The sequence below is a fragment of the Antechinus flavipes genome, chromosome 1 (genome assembly GCF_016432865.1).
Source record: "Antechinus flavipes isolate AdamAnt ecotype Samford, QLD, Australia chromosome 1, AdamAnt_v2, whole genome shotgun sequence".
Classification (NCBI taxonomy): domain Eukaryota; kingdom Metazoa; phylum Chordata; class Mammalia; order Dasyuromorphia; family Dasyuridae; genus Antechinus; species Antechinus flavipes.
The window spans coordinates 298,889,266-298,908,737 of NC_067398.1; the positions used below are offsets into that span (position 1 = coordinate 298,889,266).

A 19,472-nucleotide genomic window follows, 5' to 3' on the forward strand; every position below is an offset into this window, starting at 1 on the left:
GTTCATTTAAGTAATTAATTCACTGATTCTCCCTACAGCCTCTCTCAAGATGTTCCTAAGTGGATGGAGATACATACCTCTGCATGCATTGTCAGCACATGGGTGCTTTAATAAGTTCTCATTATGTGCCAGCTGCATTGGGGATGTGCAAGCATTGGGGATACAAAAAAAGGCAAAAGACATTCCTTGTTCTCAAGGAGCTTATAGTCCCTATAAGCTTATAGCTTATAAGGAAGAGAATATGCAAACAATTGTTTACAAATAAGCTATTTACAGGATAGTTTGAAGTTAATCAACAAAAGGGGAGATACTAAGGTGGATCAAGAAAAGAAGGTGGGAGTTTTGCTAAGACTTAAATACCAGGAAAAGTAGGAGATAGAAATGAGGAGGAAAGAAGTCTGGGAGAGAAGGGAAAGAGACTGGAAAAAAAGGAAGGCTGGGAAAGGAGGGAGGGATATTGAAAAAGGAAAAAGAAAGTAAAGATTTCTTTCCTTCAAAATTTAGAAATTAGAAAGGAGGAATAGTAAGACTAACAAATGCTGCTAAAACCATACCTAAAGTTAAAAAAAAAAAAATTAGTTGCTGATCTCTACAGACAACAGTAAATGAAATTATTATTACGTTAAAGTATTTCAAACAAGTACATCCCGTGGCATCCCAATCTCAAGGAAAATAAAATTAATTATTTAAATACAACACAGGGAAAACTGAAGGTATATATCTTATAAAAGCCGTGTCCATCAAAAGATACTATAAATCATGCTAATTTGGCGAGGAGGAATATTTAACTAGAAAATTGTTTTGAATAGGAAGGACAGCAAATTAAAAGCACTTCAGATGCTTCTCAGTAAGTATATTAATCATGAAACAAAGTTGATATGATATCAATAAGCTTAAGATTTTAAAAAAAAACATGTATATATCACATTTTGAATTTTAAATTGTGTGTACAGGCACATAAATGTGTGACCAGTTTAAATTTTGAAAGCTAGTTCCTCCAAATCATTTCTGTGTGTGTAGTAAATCTATGTGCAGGCCTGTATGAAATTTCCTACTGAGAAGGCTAGATAGTTGTATCAGAAAAGATTTGGAAGAACTAGCTTTCAGAAATGGAACTGGATTACACACACACACACACACACACACACTCACACACACACACAATTATTATATGTTAAGTTGTTTTATAAACCTCCATGTATCCATGGGATATATATTTTAAAAGAATCTGATAAAACTGAATAAAATGTGTTAAAAATTACACTCCAAGTTTGTGTTCTTACAAAAATCCAGTGGTACAGAAACAATACAAGTTTCCTTATCCTAATTTAAAGAAAAACTGAAGCTCTGAGCTGAAGTGAACAGTCCAGAATTATACAGGATCACTAGTGAAAGCAAGGCTCAACCATAATTCCAAAATCCAGTATTCTTTCTACTACAGTATACCAGCTCCACAGCAAATTAACAAATAAAAGAACTTGTTTCAAATCAACAGACAAATTAGAGATGAGTGTGTTTGTCTGTCTGTATCTACTTTCTGGGTTCTTGGATTATAGTTTTTTCCAGTGCTTTGGAAGCTCAGGTGAGCTTTTTTTTTTCTCTTGATGATATGATAAATGCTGAGAAGAGAAAGAATAATTCCAATATGATTCACAGATTTAGAGTTTGAAGGTATCTTAGTCCAATCTTTTTATTTTATGGATAAGGAAAATGAGGCTTGAAGACCAATATGCAAACAACAAATAAAATGATAATTTTGGGGAGGGGAGGCAAACAGTGACTTTAAATAGATGAGGTTCAAAGAAAGCAAATATTTCATAGGACTGTTTATTGTAACCACCTCAAATACAGCATTTTTTTTTTCCTATGAGGTTTGAAAATAACTTTGTTTTGCAGAACTTTGTAATGGAACTTTATCCATATCCAGTTGCAAACTGCATAGATACTTTAGAAAACCACTAATCCAATGCAAATAACTCTGCTAGATGATTTAGTAAATCCCTCATGATTAGTAATAACTAGAAGCTTTTCAATTTTCTAGGAAATTTTACAATTTGAGACTTACGAGAAAGAAGACAACAAAATCTAGATACAAGGAAATATAAATCAAATGAAGTATTCATATGTGGCTCTTCTGAACCTAATCTCACTTTTATCTATTCCAACAAATTTATTTCCAAGTTAGCATCCCTAAAACATAAACCCTGTGTTTTTCGAGTTGGACACTGATTCTAGTACTGAAAGAAGATACAAGCTACCAACAATACAGGTGCAAACAAGGGAAAAAAGATGAAAATCTACCTGCATTAGCAACACTGGTTGTCAACAACAAAGGCTATAATGACATGAGCAGTTCTAACTAGATCTAAAAGTCAATTCTCTAAAAGTAAATTAAAGTAAGTTACAACTGCACCTATCAGTTTGCCAACCACACAGCCCATGGAAAACTAAGTGACTTTTAAAATCACAATTGCCTAAATTTTTAAGTTTTCTCTTCACTCCTCCATTCCATATTTAATGTAGTATCTATTCATATTGAGTAATAAAATATCACAATAGTGTAATTTAGGATATGACACTTCTGCTTTTTAAATAATTCTCCAAGAAAGCAATTAACAGATAAACAGATTTCTCCACAAAAAGCTTTTACTGACTCTGTGAGAGGTAAACTACACTCTTCTATGATTATTCCAAGTCTAATTTTAAACACTTTTAATATATCTAGTATGAGGAATCTGGGAAAATTCAGAGAGAAAATTCAATTCCACCAAAGCTATAGAAGAAAATCCCCAATCCATCATTTATAACTCTAAGAAGCACTTCAGGATATGGAAAGGAGAAAGAGATGCAAAACAATAATGTACGCCAAATTCAAGTCCCTACCTTCTAAAACAGAGATGGACAACAATTTCTGCCTCAGGCCAGTATCCTGTAAGCACAGCCATAGGGCAACAAGTGTGATAGAAAATTTTGAAATGCCTAGATTATTATTAGTCCTTTATTGTTCTACATGCTCAGAACAAAGTAAAACAGAATTGGATTTTCACACTGAAGTGTATAATTTATTAGTATGGCTGGTGAAAACTGTAAAAAAGAATTGGGATTTCATTTAAACTATCTTTAACACAAATGCTTTAGATACTCGCTAGGTAGCAGTAATATTCACAAGTAGCTCTGAAGGCTGGGAGCACTGATTACATATCCTAGCTGAGTGGGAAAACAAATTCTTCTACAAGTCAGTTTCTCCATCTATAATTTTATGAGGAACAAGAATAAAAATCAATACAAAGGTCATTTTGCCTCTTCCATCCAGTTTAATAAATTCAATTTATAACAACATCTACTATCAAACATTTCTTACCTGCTAACACAGTAATACCGACTTTGTGGAATATAAGATGTGCACTGGGTTTTTAACCGCTTTCTTTCAACCTCCTTCCAACTATTTTCTGTCCATTTTCTCTTGTTCTGTTTATCCATCTGTTTTTTTTCAACATACTCAGCATAAGTCTGGATCCGATAACTTTCTGCATATTTGCTGGTATTGACAGCTACAAAAACCAAAACAAAACAAAAATAAAACAAAACCTTTACATAAAAATTGTTTCATTTATTTCAGAAGTATTATCTCTTTCAATTCTTCAAATATACATAGAAAACAGAAAATGTTATTAGTTAGTAAAATATAAAGCTTCAGTAGTAAAAGCTAACATTGTCTCTGCTAGGATGGCACAGTGGGTAGGGTGCAAGTCTTGGAATCCGGACTCAAATCTGGCCTCAGATGTTGCCTGGCTATGTGACCCTGAGCAAGACACTTTAATTTCTAACTACCTCAGTTTCCTCAAATGTAAAATTAGGGTAATGAGAGCTCCTACCTTTCAAAGTTATTGTGAGGCACCAATGTGGTGTTATTTTAAAAGCATTTAGCACAATGCCTGGCACTTAATAAATGCTTATTTCCCTCCTCCCTTTCCTAGAAGAATACAATAAAACCCTATTATTCTGGACTTGGTAAACTGAATATTTATAATAATCAGATATGTCCTTCCTTTCTTACCATATATTTCTCTCTTCATGCTTCAGAGCTGCTAGTTCTCATTCCTACCCTAACCCAATCCAAAAGTACTTGGACTTACAGAGCTATGGCTATTCTCTGGCTTCCCTATCTAGACTCTGTGCCAGTTTCAACTCCAAAACATAACCCCAGAAAAGATACTGTGCTGCTACTCTCCCCTATGTAGTCTCTATGGAACAAGACATTACGGGAGCTACAAAAGTATGAGAAGAAAACAGTAAAACACCTACTGGTAGTAATCATTACTATCCTGCATATTTCTGCTTCTTTCCCAGTCCACAATCAGTACCCCAAAAAGCTTCTTCCTCTTCCAAGGCAGTCTTCATTATCAGACAATTCAAAAATCTACTTAAGCAGGAATTATCAAGGGGATGGTAAATATTTGTCTTCACTCAGAGATTTCTTGCCAAATATTCTGCTTGTTGCCATACTAAAGATCTTTAGAAGAGCAGATATATGAAGAAGATGCTTCATTTGTTTATATAAATAATAAAAAGTTATACATGTACATAATAGGAAAAAAACTGATAGAATTTTTTGATTTTCATTTAGGTATCTCATGTCTACTTGAAGGTTTGAAGGTGGGAAGGAGAGGCATTGAGCAGAACAGATAACATAGCACTAGTTCAGGAGTTTAGTCTATGTGTTATATGCCAAATACAACTAATGAATTAAAAAGTTTATGCCTCATACTTTTACTAACTTTTCAAATTAGTAAAGTTATGCTGTACTTATCAAATGTATTCAGAACATACTCTAAAGTAAAATCTCAGAATCTTAAAGCTTCTGCACAATGAAATTTCTAATAGGAGAATGAAAAAATGGGTACCAGAAACTGCTGTGATTCATTCTAAAGGAGTTACATTATTCAAAGTCAAACACTCTTTCAGTAGATCAAAATTGAAGGGGATTATTAATTATCAAATTATTGATAAAACACACAATATTTTGTCCTTTTAAAAATTTTATTCTCTAGTGTATGTTAATAATTTTCTTTTTTCCAAGTGATTATGGTTTTAAATCTAGAATTTAATCTGCAACAACATATATTGGTAAGCATGATTCTAGATGTTACTAAAGAGTTAGTTTTTCTAAAGTGATGAGAAAACATTGATTCTACAATCATAATGCCTTCCAGATTGCTTCTGGGCAAAAGAAAACTTCCTGATTTTTTTTTTAAATCTCATTACTTAACTCAGTAGATTTACTATGTAAGTGTGTTTGAAAAGGACAATATTAGCAAATCTTTCTTTCAAGATTAATTTTGGCTACAGAGGAAATACAGCAGATTTGAGTCAATAGTTTAAAAAATAACAAAGATGATAATAGGCTAATTAATGAGCCACGCTGATCTCTTCATAATTTATCTCTTGACTATTTGGACAGCACATAACAAACAACTACTACTCTATAGAGAACTCTACAGAGAAGGGATTTATCTCAACATATGGAGTATTAGGATCATTTAAAAAGAAAAAGCAAAGTGGAGAAGGGAAGAACAGCACTACTTCCACTCCTGGCCTTCACACATCAACAATTTACCAACATTCTTTCAAGTCCCAGCAGTTTTGCAGTTCATAGCCTTTAATCTACAAGCCAAACTCTGGCCCAAAGCCATTACTCTAATGGGTGAATCAGCATAATAAATTGGCTGTCAACTGGTATCCTCCCCTGTTTCCAGTCTGACTGTTTAAAAGAGTATACTGAAGACCCGTCAGTCACATAATCTTTTACAAATTAGTTGATGAAATAATTCAAGGCCACCTTTTGATTATACTTCTCAGAAACAGCTTGAAAACAAGAAATGTTAATTATCACTAGAGACTTTCTCCTATGTGTTACAAAAGTCAATGCTACTTCTCTTACTATTTATCCACGTCTTCTATTTGCAACTGTCAACTTTTTTCTAAGATGATACCATTTTTATGAGTTAAATTTCTTATTTAAAAAATAATTTTTCATTGCTAGTTATCTTAAAAAAATCTAAGAGGCACTTCATAGTTTATTTTCAACATGAAAGCACAAATTGGGCTTTAGCTTAAAAATAAAACAGTTGAAAGATTTATCTCATGATAGTCTTTACTGACATACAAATAAAACTCTATAAATATTATGGGCTATGAATTAATACTGTAGGAATGGAGATTTTTATCAAGCTTTCCTCACTAAAATAGGAACATTTTACCATTCATTCTACTTACCAACTTTCACAACAAAAAAAAAAAAAAACAGCCCATATCATTAATTCTATAATATCAGTAAACTCCAACAACACCAAGCATTGTTTTAAACTGCTAATGAAATTATGTGAGCACTATCATTAAATGGTTACAGGCTTAGCACTAGTAGAAAAACTCCAGTGTCACAAGCAACTCTTACCATCCATGAACACTAACTAAAATTATTCAAATCCAAATTCAAGAAATATTTTCTATTAACTAATTTTGTGCAGATTATCAGGAAAGGAAAAAAAAAAAGGTTTAGATTAAGAAATGGTCACTGCCTACATGTAGATTTAGCAGGAGAACATGATACAGAAATAAATAATTATAGTACAAAATCATTCCCTAAATTTTGTAAGAGAAGCCCTACACATCTTATTTAAGATCCAAAAAGAGAAATTTGTTCTTGAGATAAGGGATCAAGGAGGTGCTGGCATTTGAAATGAGTTTTAAAAAGAACAAGTAAAAATAGCAGGAAGGAGAGAGAGAGATATTTAAGACTTAATGAGGAATGCCATAAATGGAGGCATGGATGTGGGAAAAGTACCAGTTATCTATGAGAATTCTACAGTTAAATTACAACACAGACTGAAGGCATAAGATAAGGCTAAAAAGATAGGCCAAATTGTGAAGGACCTTGAATACCAAGAAAAAGACAATAAGGAATAATTGAAATATTCTGAACAAAATGGCTATATATTTTCAATAGAGTTCTTTTATAATCTCTAACCCTATGAACACAAAGAATAAAAGTTTGAGAGTCTATATACTTTTTTAATTTATAAGAACACCAGAGTGAATAATCATTAGCTTAATGATCTTCTTGATATTTCATAATATCAGGGGCTACCCATGCAAGCCCTACCCTCAATAAGGGATGCCTTTAATTAATAATGATGGCAAAATCAATTCCATCAGCCAGAAATATGGTAGAGAGTAGTATGTGCTTTGATGATTCTTAAAATGATATTTAACTTCCCCCAGTTTGGGCCAGTGCTACTTACTAAACTATCATTTTCAGCTCTCCACTTGGGGGCAATATACAGACATAAAGTTAGCCTTTGATTAGTAGATGCTTGAATTCCTTAAAGAAAAACTTAATTAATTTGAAAAGCAGCTAATTCATTTGGTGAAGACATGGCAATGCTTCTCTCAAATAACATAACTGTGTGTGAAAATGAGAGGTTTGTGATTGCTTGGTTTCTTAAAATATCACCCCAAATAGAAATGATGGTAGATTTTTGAGATGAACAGAAAAGCAAACTCTCAAAAGACTTAAGAAAAAATATTAATAGTCCCTATAAACATCCCTTATATTAAAAAAAAAAAAAACTATTACTTCCCCTTCAATTTACCATTAGGAGATTAAATAGACATACTATTCACATTCCTTTTGGATCACTCAAAAATAACAAAGACAAAAAAATTTTTTGGTCAACTTTTATCAACATTGAAAACAACAAATCAATAAGGTTATGTTATCAGTTATAATTTATGTATGTAGATACTGGTTAAAAAATAAATCAAAAACAAACTCCTTGAGAGAATATACAAACTCCCAAATATATATCACTTCTTTCATTGTGTATCTAATTCAAAAATATAACATACATATATTTAAGTAAATGGACATAATGTGATGTATTTATGCATATAAAGGTATACAGGTATGTTAGAAAGAAATGTTTATAAGAAAGAATGTTTATAAGAGTTAAAATTTTCTAATCTCATTTCATGAGATTTAGTTATTAATACTATACATTCTCTTGCATATCTAAATACTGACACTGCAGTATGTCAAATAAGAGAAGAATTTTTTTTTTTAAACAACATTCTGGGTGTTGATACAAGATTTATCTTTTTCTTAAGCAGAGGGTCAAGGAGTAGAGTGGAGAAAAGGCTTTAATTTCCAGCCACAGAAAAACTAGGGCATTACAAAACTAAATCATGAAGTTAATTTTCCCTCATTTTTAAACTTTAAAAGAACAATCATATGTAAATGAGTTGATAGACCACAATGCCCTATCATTGCCTCAGTCATAGTTATAGCTTTAAAGAGATGATGTCAGTAGAAGGGGCAGTCCTTTAATTTGGTCTTCAGAACAACTGTTCTTACCTAAAATTTTATGTGAGTCTTTAGGATTTTTATCAGTTTTCCTTGCACAAGTTCTTTTTTTTTTTTTGTCCCTTTTCAGCAACCCAACTTGTTCATATATGGTTTATACTTCTCAAAATACTACATGCAGCTTGAGATGATGAGTCCCGCGAAATGATTTTTTCTGATGTTTTTATTTGCCTCTCTAGGAAGGACTAATATGACATCATTGTCATTTCCTTTTGACTTTTTTTTATAGTAAGGAGAAAGTTAATATTGATATGAAAGAGTTCTGTCTTGTATAAGCTTCTCAGATAATATAGGTTCAATAATTATGCAAATCAATCTATCTAGCTCCATTTTCTCTCATCACTAACCCTCTATTTTTTATTATAGCTTTTTATTTACAAGATATATGCATGGGTAATTTTTCAGCATTGACCCTTGTAAAACCTTATTAACCTTCTATTAAATAATATGTGTCCTACAGGTATATCAAACTCAGTATGTCCAAAACATAATTTTGTATCTTCCCTCCACAAATCCATTACTCCTCAAAACTTCCCAATTATTGTCAGGAGCACCTTCAGTCACCTAGTTATCCAGTTTCATAATCTCAAGTCATTCTAGATACTTTACTATCCATAGGCCACCAGAATTTATCAGCTGCCAAGTCCTATCAATTCTGCCTCCCCACATCCTCTCATATTTGTTTCTTTCCCTATTCTCAGGACCACCACCCTAATTCAAGCTTTCATCACTTCTAAATCAGATTGTTGCAAAAGCCTCCTAACTGAATTCCCTGACTCTTTTCTCCTCTTCACAAAGCTGTCCATAAAGACATTATTAAAGCCCAAGTCTAACTATTATTCTACTGTTCAAGAAGCTTTAGTGGCTTCATTTCACCAATAAGATAAAATACAATTTTCTCTGTTTGGTATTTAAAGCCTTGCACAATCTGGTTCTTGCCTAAATCTCTTTATTACTCTACAATCTAGCAAAATTGGTTCTTCCCAGTCTGTCTTTCTACTGTTGAGATGCAACACTAATAGTAATAAACATACAGTAGACCCTTAAAACTTCTTGACTAATTAAAGTATCCATTTACTGCTCACTATGCAAGGATCTAACATTTAGAGAACAAATATTAAGTTAATGTTTATAAATGCATATTATAATGTTTATAAATAACATTTTATCATGGCTTAAAGAAGCTTACATGAAATTAGATTCCATATGTGAATCTAATTTAGCAAAAATCTTGCACAAAGGTAAAGACAGAAATGGAAATTTTCTCTTCAGATGTGTTACTCATATTTTTTAAAAACTATAAATTTAAAATTAAAATTATATTTACTGAAATCATTAGATTCAACTTGGTTTCCTTAATTTATTTCTTCTAAACTGATGTTATCACAGATTAATTTTTAAACATTCATTCTTATAGCTTGCTGCTCAGGCTCAGGAAGTTATTTATAATATTGAAAGATGCATTTAAATTTAATGTATCCTATATTACCTTCGCATTCCAATTATTTGGCATGAGGCAGCAGCAATTCAGAAAAGATGGCTTTGGAACTGGGAGCACCTTGATTCAAGTTCTGAGTAACTTAAACTGTTCACCACTTTGGGAAACTACCTAAGATTAAATTGCAAAGAAGATATGCACCCACGGAGGAAGTTTCTCATAGGGAGAGACCTAAGAACACAGGTGCTGTTCTATCCTAATTCTATATGACAATAGATTATTCTTAAGACAAGCAGGAAAGTCTACTCTATTTTTCCATGGTCCTTGATAGGTCCAAAGTTTACAAATTTTTCAAAGCACAAAACTATAAATATACACAAAATGAATCTGTAAATGAATCATAAATTATGAAATATCCTGGCAAAGAGAAAAAAGGGAGTGGATAATTTTATAAAGAAGAAGAAGGAGCCTTTGTGGAATTTTGAATAAAGTTTATAATATAGGGCTATAGCAAGGAAATCATAAAGGAGGGAAAAGGACCCACAGATGCAAAAATGTTTATAACAGTTCTTTTTGTGGTGGCAAAGAATTGGAAAATAAGTAGATGCCCATCAATTTGGGAGTGGCTAAATAAGTTATGGTTTACAAAAGTAACGGAATATTATTGATCTATAAAAAATGATGAGCAAGCTGATTTTAGAAAGGCCTGGAAAAATTTATACGAATTGATGCTGAGTGAAACAAGCAGAACCGGAATACACTGTACACACCAATAAGATTGTGCGATGATCAACTATAAAAGGCTGGGTTCTTCTCAGTGGTTCAGTGATCAAAGGCAATACCAATAAACTTTGGATAGAATACATCATCTGCATCCAGAGAGAGAACTATGGAGACTGAATGTAAATCAATACATGATTCATTTTTTTCTTCTTCTATTCTTTTTTCTCTTTTGGTTTTTCCTTTTGTTCTGATTTTTCTCTCCCAACATGATTCATAAAGAAATGTGTATTTAAAAAATGAATGTACATGTATAAGCAGAGAAAAAAAAACTATAAAATAAACAAAAACTTAAAATTGAATACAGGACTATGGAAAGTTAGGAGAAAATAAAAAAAAAAATTGAAGCTTGGAAAAAATGCATATGAAATAAATAGGTATGCAATCTGAGTTTTAAAATAATCAACTCATTAGTCAGGATAATTTTTTTCTTGGGGGGAAAGTCCAATAAAATTCAATTATAGCTATGATAAAATATTAAACTGGTTTGACAAACGTGACAGGCAGCAATGAAGGACCTGAACAATTTTAACATTCTAAGAGAATAGCTATTGCTAGCCATTCAGAAAGTTATTTACAACAACATGGATCAGAAAGGCAATTATGGCCTAATTAATTTTGGAGATGGCCACTAAACAGTACTTACTACAAAAGATGAGTCATATTATCAGTAACTTTTTATGGGAGTAATCTATAAGCTGTTCTTAAAGAATCTTAACATAGGAAAAATTAAATTTACCAAAAAGAAAAATGTAGTGATGATATTCACTTGAAAAAATGGTTTGTCAATGAATTCCTTTAAGTTTAAAGTTCTCTGACAGAACTAAAACAATTAAATTTATAAAAATTCAATTTACACATTCCCTTTTCCAAAACAGATCTTAATTTAGTTCCATCTATGTACAAGGCACTATATAAGGCCCCTCAATCTACTTTCCAAAGTGAGGAAAACCAACACTTAATTTCAGTTTCCTTTTCTATCACCATCTATGCAAAAAATCTAGAAAAGTATTACTGTAATTTAACAAGAATCCCAACACCTAGAAGTAGATTTATGTGTAAATTTAAAAAAAGATGCTTGCTCTACTGAAATATTTAAGTCTTAGTTGGCTGACTATATGGATGCTTTGATGTGGGTTTACATTTGAGAAAAAGAACTGATAATGCTGATGACTCAGCCTGTTCATTAACTAAATGAAACCCAAGAAGAGAGGGGAAGTGGTAGAAAACTGGAAGTTAGGCTGTGTTTTCACACCTGTAGTCAAATCATTATTTCTGGGAGAAAATGTGTCAGTCCCAAAGCTGCTTCTCCCAACTTATAAGGACAATAGTGAAGAGTGACTGAATTCAAACAAAAGAAATAATTTCATGTAGTCATCATAAGAAATTATGGGCAAAGTTATTCTTTCTTTTCCTTAGCTACTCACCTCTCTTCTTACACTCAAACATCCAGACTACCGAATACCACCTTCTCCAGGAACTATCATGAATTCAGGATCTTTTGTATTTTTACTCAATTTCAAGCTTCCTTCCCCCAACACCCAATAAAGTATTCCCTACAGAAATGCATTTGTTCTGTATCATCCCTACAGCATCCTGTCTTCATCTTAGTTTCCAAGTCGATCTCTAAGGCTTTAGAATCTATTTTAATGACTCTTCCAATCCCCAATCACATTCTGATTCTTCTCTTTATTTTACTTTTCTTGGCAATTATCCATTCAAAATGTGTTACTGCCCATTATAGTGACCTTTCACAGCTATAGCTAAGGGAGAATTTTTAACTCAAAAGAACATAAAGGCAATCAAAGAAGATAAAACAGATGCCAGGACTGTACTTCAGTTACATGAAATTAAATTTTTTTTCATAAACTAAATCAATAAAACCAAAACAAGAAAGGAAGCCATAAATTGCGGGGAAATCTCTGGATCAAATTTTTCAAAAAAAGGCCCAATAGTGAAATTATGTAAGGAACAAATACAAATATATAAGACAAAGAGTCATTGTCCAGTGGATATTTTGTCAAAGATTATGAACAAACAATTCTCAAAAGGAAAATTGCAAATTTTTAACAATCATATGAAAGCAAGTTCCAATTACTGATAAAAAAAAAAAAAGACTAGCATTTACATAGCACTTAAAGGTTTGCAAAGTGTTTTTCATGCTATCTCAGATGTTATTATACTCATTTTATAGAAGAAAATAAAACAGAGATTTGCCCAGCGTCGCATAGCCAGTACTGAAGGGAAGATGTAAATTTATGACTCTAAGTATGATATGCTTTTATCCACAATGCCACCTAGCTGTCTAATGTATATCAAGCCTGAAATTCCAACTCACAGCCACTAAACTGGAAATGACAATGATGGTAATAGCCTAGCATTTCTAGAAAGCTGACTATATAAATGTGTGCTTTACAAATGTTATCTCATTTGATCCTCACAATAACCCTTTAAAGGTACCTTTCAATTATTAATTTATACTCATTTTACAGATGAGGAAACTGGGGCAGTGGAGGTAAAGTGACTTACCCAGGTTTATACTAAGCTAGTAAATATATGAGGGTGGATCTGAATCCAGATTTTTTTGACTCCCAAGTTTAGCCTTCTATCTACTGCACATCTTGTTGCTTCAGATGAAATACACAAATAATCAATGTTGAAGAAGCTATGGAAAGATAAACACACTAATGCATTGTTAATGGAGTAATAAAGCAGTCTAACCATTCTGAAGAGCAATTTGGAATTATGCTTAAAAACAAAAAGTGACTAAAACATCTGTATCTTTGAACCAAAAATTTCATTATTAGGCACATATTCTCAAGGAATTCCAAGACAGAAAGAGTCCATAGATACCAAATATTAAAGTTTTGTACTAGCAAATATCTTTAAAAACAAATCAATCAAATGAGCAATGGCTAAATAAACTATGGTAGATGAATGAAGGTAATGGAATGTGACTGATCCATAAAAATAATTACCATAAAAAATACAGAGAAATATCAAAAAACATAACAACCGAGGCAAAATGAAGAACAAGAAAAACAACACACAAAATGAGAGCAATAAAAATAGAAACAACAATAATGACAACAATCATCACTATGAACACTGACAATAATTATAATAACCAGGTTTGATTTTGAGGAAAAGATGAGAAAATATACCTCCTTTACTTTCTTTTCAGAAGTGGGAACCTGTGAGAGCAAAACAGGACATAGAATATGTTGGAAGTATTGATTTGTATTTCAGAACTGCTTTTTCTTGTTCTAATTGTTTTCTATAAGGGATAGCTCTCAGGGTAGGTAAAGGGATGGGGTGAGTGTGTGTGTACAAATATATATATATGGAAATGAAATTGATATGCAAACAAAAGCTATTAATAACTATTAAATTTTCTAAAGGACTAATCTCATCTCTTTTTAAATCACACTTCTCCCTATTTGTATCACATGGATAGAAATGGTCAGTTGGTCAGTTACCAAGCAGCTAAACATGGCAAATACCAAACCTCATTTTCATTGTTAACTCATATTCTTTTTGACTCCATATCATGACCAATAGTTCTAGAATTGTCTTTATCTTCCATACTTTTATAGGTATAGAATAGTCAATAACACTACCAGCTTGAAATCATTTCTTAAGAGGATATCCTCTGTAAATATCTAATTTATATTTCATAATTGAGGCAACATTTCATTTCAGAAAAGAAACAAATTTGAAGCTAATGAACCTTTTCCATTAAACTTTCAAACCTATTATATTCTTTGAAACAATTCACTGAAACAATTTTATCCAACAATCAATTTATTTCAGTGGAAGTTTGTATTCTATAAATTAGCTACAAAATATTCTAACAATCATATTGAGTGAAATCCCCTTGCTCATGTTTACTTCTGTATTATGTATGGATTAAAAAGTCATTTCCTCTTTTCAGTTTAATTATTTTCCTATGTTTTACAAAAGGAATAAAGATTCCTTTATTTTTTTAAGTTTCTCCTTACTTGCAGTTTTGTTTTCAATTTCATTATTAATACCAACAGTCTATTATAAAGAAGAAATGGTTGCCAACACTAGCAGTAAGATGCATAAGCAACCTTTATTAGGAGTCAGGTCAATTTTCAAAAAGAGAACTTTAAAAAGCTACTAGAAGGAAGATATATATTAAATGAAGTTTTTACATGAGTCAACAACAAACAATGTTTTTCACATTTGGAGATCAAATATTACTGTAAAGTTCTTGAAAGATATTAACTTTCAAATGAAATACCAACAATATCATTTATTTCTGAGTCACTTGTTGGATATTTAAAGCACCTGTGACACAGTTTTGCTAGAGAGAAAACAGGTACCATGAGTAAAACAACCACCAAAAAATTGACACCAAGATTTTAACCATTTTCAGACGCATGATTCTCAAAGCTTACTTTTTCCAAATTTAGCTATTAATGTTGTTGGATAAACTTAATAGGAAACTCCAAAAAATAACTTCTGTAAGTTTTCAGAAGAAATCACTTAAGATTTTTTTTTAAAGGATATTTAATGAAAATCAACTGGCATGAAAACATGTTATTTCCCCTCAGTCTTCCTCTTAGGAGAAGAAAATCTGACATAGTAGCAAATGTTGATATATTACTGTGTTGCATTCTTGAAAATTTTCAATTGTTAGTCTGTATAATGTCCAGGAACATGCAAATTTCCTCAATATTCTTCTGGAACACGTTAGTAAACTAAAAGAAAAGGTACTAAAAATAAATAAATAAAAAGCAAAAAACGTACCTTTACCTATTTACTTCATAGACATGAATTTTTTTGAGGCTATGAACTTATAAACTTTTTTTAAAAATACGATTTTATTTTTCTAAATGCAAGTAAAGACAATTTTCAACATTCATTTTTGTAAGACTTTATGTTCCAAATTTCTCTTCCTTCCACCCCAAGATAGCAAGCAATCTGATATAGATTAAATACATGCAATTTTTTTAAACACATAAAATTTTATTCTTAAAAAAGTAATCACATAAATTAAAATTAACATTATATATTTTCAGCACAGAGAATAATTTTTAAAATAGTAATACTTTCCATGAATTAGTTATGTTCCCCCAGGATACTTTAAACTTTGATTTTGTTCCCAAACCTTATTTTTCATTCACTACATCAATTTCTATTATTTCATAAAAGTTTCTATGAAGCCAAGATCACAATGCAAATGTAAAAAGAAAAAGCTATTAATTGTATAAGTTTAATATAAAATTCTAAGCCCTCCTATGATGAGAAGATATACAGTAACTCTTCTTTAGAAGAGAGAAAAAGTTACACTTTTTCCTTTTCAAGTCAGGAAAACAGCTGAGGACCATTAACACCAATAAAAGAACAAGCCTGGTTTACTTAAATGGCATAACTGGATATTACTGATGAAATTTAAATTCACAAGGTGATTATGTCACTCCTATTTCATGCTCAGTTAAGAATCTACAGGTCTGAATCAGAAATTAAAAATACCTGAGCCTAATAGAAAAACAGAATTGATTTCCTAAATACATGCTTATGAGAAAGAAATACTTATCAATTTATCCCACACATCACACATTTCCCCCCCACACCTATTACACTCCCCCCTCCACCCCCAACACCTCTTAGCACACAAAGTAGGTGGTCAGAATACAGGTAGAGTTTTGGAAAACAAAAAGAAAACTAATAGCCAGCTTTTCTCCTACTCTGTCTGATATGACTGGCCAGCAGCTGGTATAGGGCAGTTTTGTTAAAAGGGGGGGAAAAAACCAACATAAACTTTCAAATTGCCAGGCAATGTGTTGCCATTTTATTAAGGCAATAACTCAAAAGTTTGTGGTTTAGTAGAAGGCTGAGTCACTGTGAAAAGTTATGGCTCCATAGCTTAGGTGTGCTCTCCTTCCTCTGACATTTTCTCCCTGCAAATGTACACTTAAAGACTATGGGGGATGCATTAAGGACACAGTTACTTGAGAGCAAAAGTAAATTATAGAAACAAGGAAAAAAACCAATGCCAATCATGTTCCCTGCAGTCAATTCTAGGCCTTGTTTTCCCTTCAGTCACATGCCAAAAAAGCAGTTGCAATTCTTAATTCATTTCCATTTGCTCCCTTTAGAGTACAAAAGTATTCCTAGAAAGGAGATAGCTAAAGGACTATGTGCATCTTTCTTTGTAGATCTTAACTGCATGTTATTCATGTAGTTAGGAAGGTGAAAAAGTTGATTGGTTAACCATTCAAAACTCAAAACAACTTTCAATATTTCTAATCAACTATCATATTGCATTCTGAAGGAGAGGACTAAATTCTGAAACCAGAAGGTCTGAATCTTTTTATTCTTGGCAATAGGGTAATGACATAGATCTCCACAAACATTAGTTTATAAAGTCCATTTGTACCATGGCTTAAAGAATAATAAAGGGATTCTAAGAGTTCCTTGTAGTTAAGAATACAGAAAGGATGTGTTTTGGTGATTGGGGGGGGGGGGGGGGGATTAGGGGAAGAAGGGAAGGTTGTTTGTTTTGTTTTGTTTTTAATGATAGAGACCAATCCAGTATGAACAGGAAAGGAAAAGCACATTAGTCAGGCAAAACAAAATCAGAAAAAGACAAGCAATGCTTTCTAAGTACAAAGTACATATATAGATAGGATAGGGTCAGGTAAAATCTAGATACTGAAAAACTCAATGAGGGTGAGGAAACGATAAGAATGCCTCCTTCCTTTGCACACATTCTTATGCAATGGAAAATATTTGTTGGGGGAGAGATCATCTTGCTATATAAAGTGACAAAACATAATTCTGAGATGATTTTGTCAATATAAGGTAAAAATAGTTCCCTTGTGTGATTTCATGACAAAATGACTTGACAACCTCTAAAAAGTCCTGTGCTAAAGTTTCATTCCCTCTCTTTCCTTCGGCATAGTGAAAGATGCTGGCTGTGCACTAACTTAGGGCAGGGAAGAGGAGGAAGCAGCATTGCTACCTAAATGGACCATTCTAGTACATCAAGCTGCAGTTAGTGATTCTCCTAAGTAAGGGGAGAAGAGGACATGGGAAATAAGTGGTTTGTATTCCATTTTTCATATATATACCATAGATTTCCAATGCCTCGTGTAAATAAAAGTTACTGGGAGAGAAATCAACATTTACTACAGTAAATTTCTCTTTGTACCTCAACAGAATGAGGCAAATAAAATAGGATACTCTGCCTTATCAGGGATATTACTGTAGCATGATTTCTCCATGTTTTCTTCAAATATTTCTAGAACTATGTTAAAAAGCACTTATTTAAGCAGTGGGAGAAGAAATTCAGTTCTACATTAAGAATAACCATTTTTATTTTGTAACATAATTTCAACTGCATTTGTATTTTTAAATGCCTATAAATGTCACATATCAGGGATTTATTCATATTTTTGCTTTTCGATTTGCCTATTTCTATATTGCTTGAATCTGGCTTTCAGAAAGGGAAAAGATTTATTCTTAAAACCTGAAATACTTCATTAGTTTCCACCATTAATTTATTACACAAAACATTTGCTGTTCATTTGACTATCTTAATGCATATTTCAAACCCAAATCATTCCGATCAGAGATTAAGTGATTTGGAAAGATCAATATCTGAAGCATATTCTTGCTGATTAACCTGCATTTCCATTGCCAATTTGGGGGTGGGGTGGGGGGAGGGAGGATAGGAGGAAAGAAGGTTTGAGGAGAAAAGGTGATCCATGAAATTTTCTTCTATGATAATGCAGATGAGACTATGCTAAGAATATAAAGGTGTTTATGCATCAAGAGGCTACTTATCTTATAAATATTATTTAGCACCTGCAAATTTTCCAATTAATTTGCCTGCTACACTGACTGGATCTCACTCTATAAAGTAAAACAACTTAATGAATACAGATCTAATCCTATTAAGAAAGAATGAAATATAAGAACAAAGAACATATTACACACAACTGATCCAATGTAACCCATCATAAAAAACCACACAGAGATACAAATGATTTAATAGTGTTTTGTTCTTTCAGTCCCATATTTATCAAGTAGATATCTATCAAATACTTTATATCATATAGCTGCAAATCGTCATTTTTAAAGACAACATTTTAAAGACATTTAGATGTCAACACCAGATTCTGGTTCAAACTAATCAGGCAGGATGATAGTTCACTGAATGTAAACGATCAAAAGGGTCACCAATTTCGAAGAAAATTACTGTATTATGTGTCTGATAAAAGGCATTATATGACAAAACAGTCATATTTATTTCTAGGTACAAAATGACAAATAAAGTAAAATTACTAGGTCTTGTAGCCCCTTTTGTTGCTGCTAGTTACAAAACTGGAATATCTGAAAGCCAGATGCAAGCGATATAGAAATAGGCAAATCAAAAACCAAAAATATGAATAAATCCAGAAAATGTCACAGAGAAGAGTCCCTTTTTGGTTTTCTTTTAAGTAATTACTGGCTTAGTTCCAATTGTTCAGTAATGAAGAGTCATCTGTACCCAGAGAGAGGACTATGGGAAATGAGTGTGTACCATAACATAGCATTTTTACTTTTTCTGTTATTGTTTCCTTGTATTTTTTGTTTTCTTTCTCAGGTTTTTCTTTCTTTCTAGATCCTATTTTTCTTGTGCAGCAAGATAATTGTATAAATATATATACATATATTGGATTTAACATTTTAACATATTTAACATATATTGGACTACCTGTCATCTAGGGGAGGAGGTGGGGTGGAAGGAGGGGAAAATTTGGAACAGAAGGTTTTGCAAGGGTCAGTGTTGAAAAATTACCCATGCATATATGTTTT

At 32.2% G+C, this 19,472-nt stretch overlaps 1 protein-coding gene across 1 annotated transcript in view; it reads right to left on the reverse strand.

Moving 5' to 3' along the window:
- PARN (poly(A)-specific ribonuclease) overlaps positions 1 to 19,472 on the reverse strand; it is a 158,881-nt gene that overhangs the window by 38,627 nt on the left and 100,782 nt on the right. Inside the window, exon 22 of the mRNA XM_051963214.1 lies at positions 3,362 to 3,551. Within this exon, the coding sequence (XP_051819174.1) occupies positions 3,362 to 3,551 (190 nt within the window). The remainder of the gene's footprint in view (positions 1 to 3,361; positions 3,552 to 19,472) is intronic.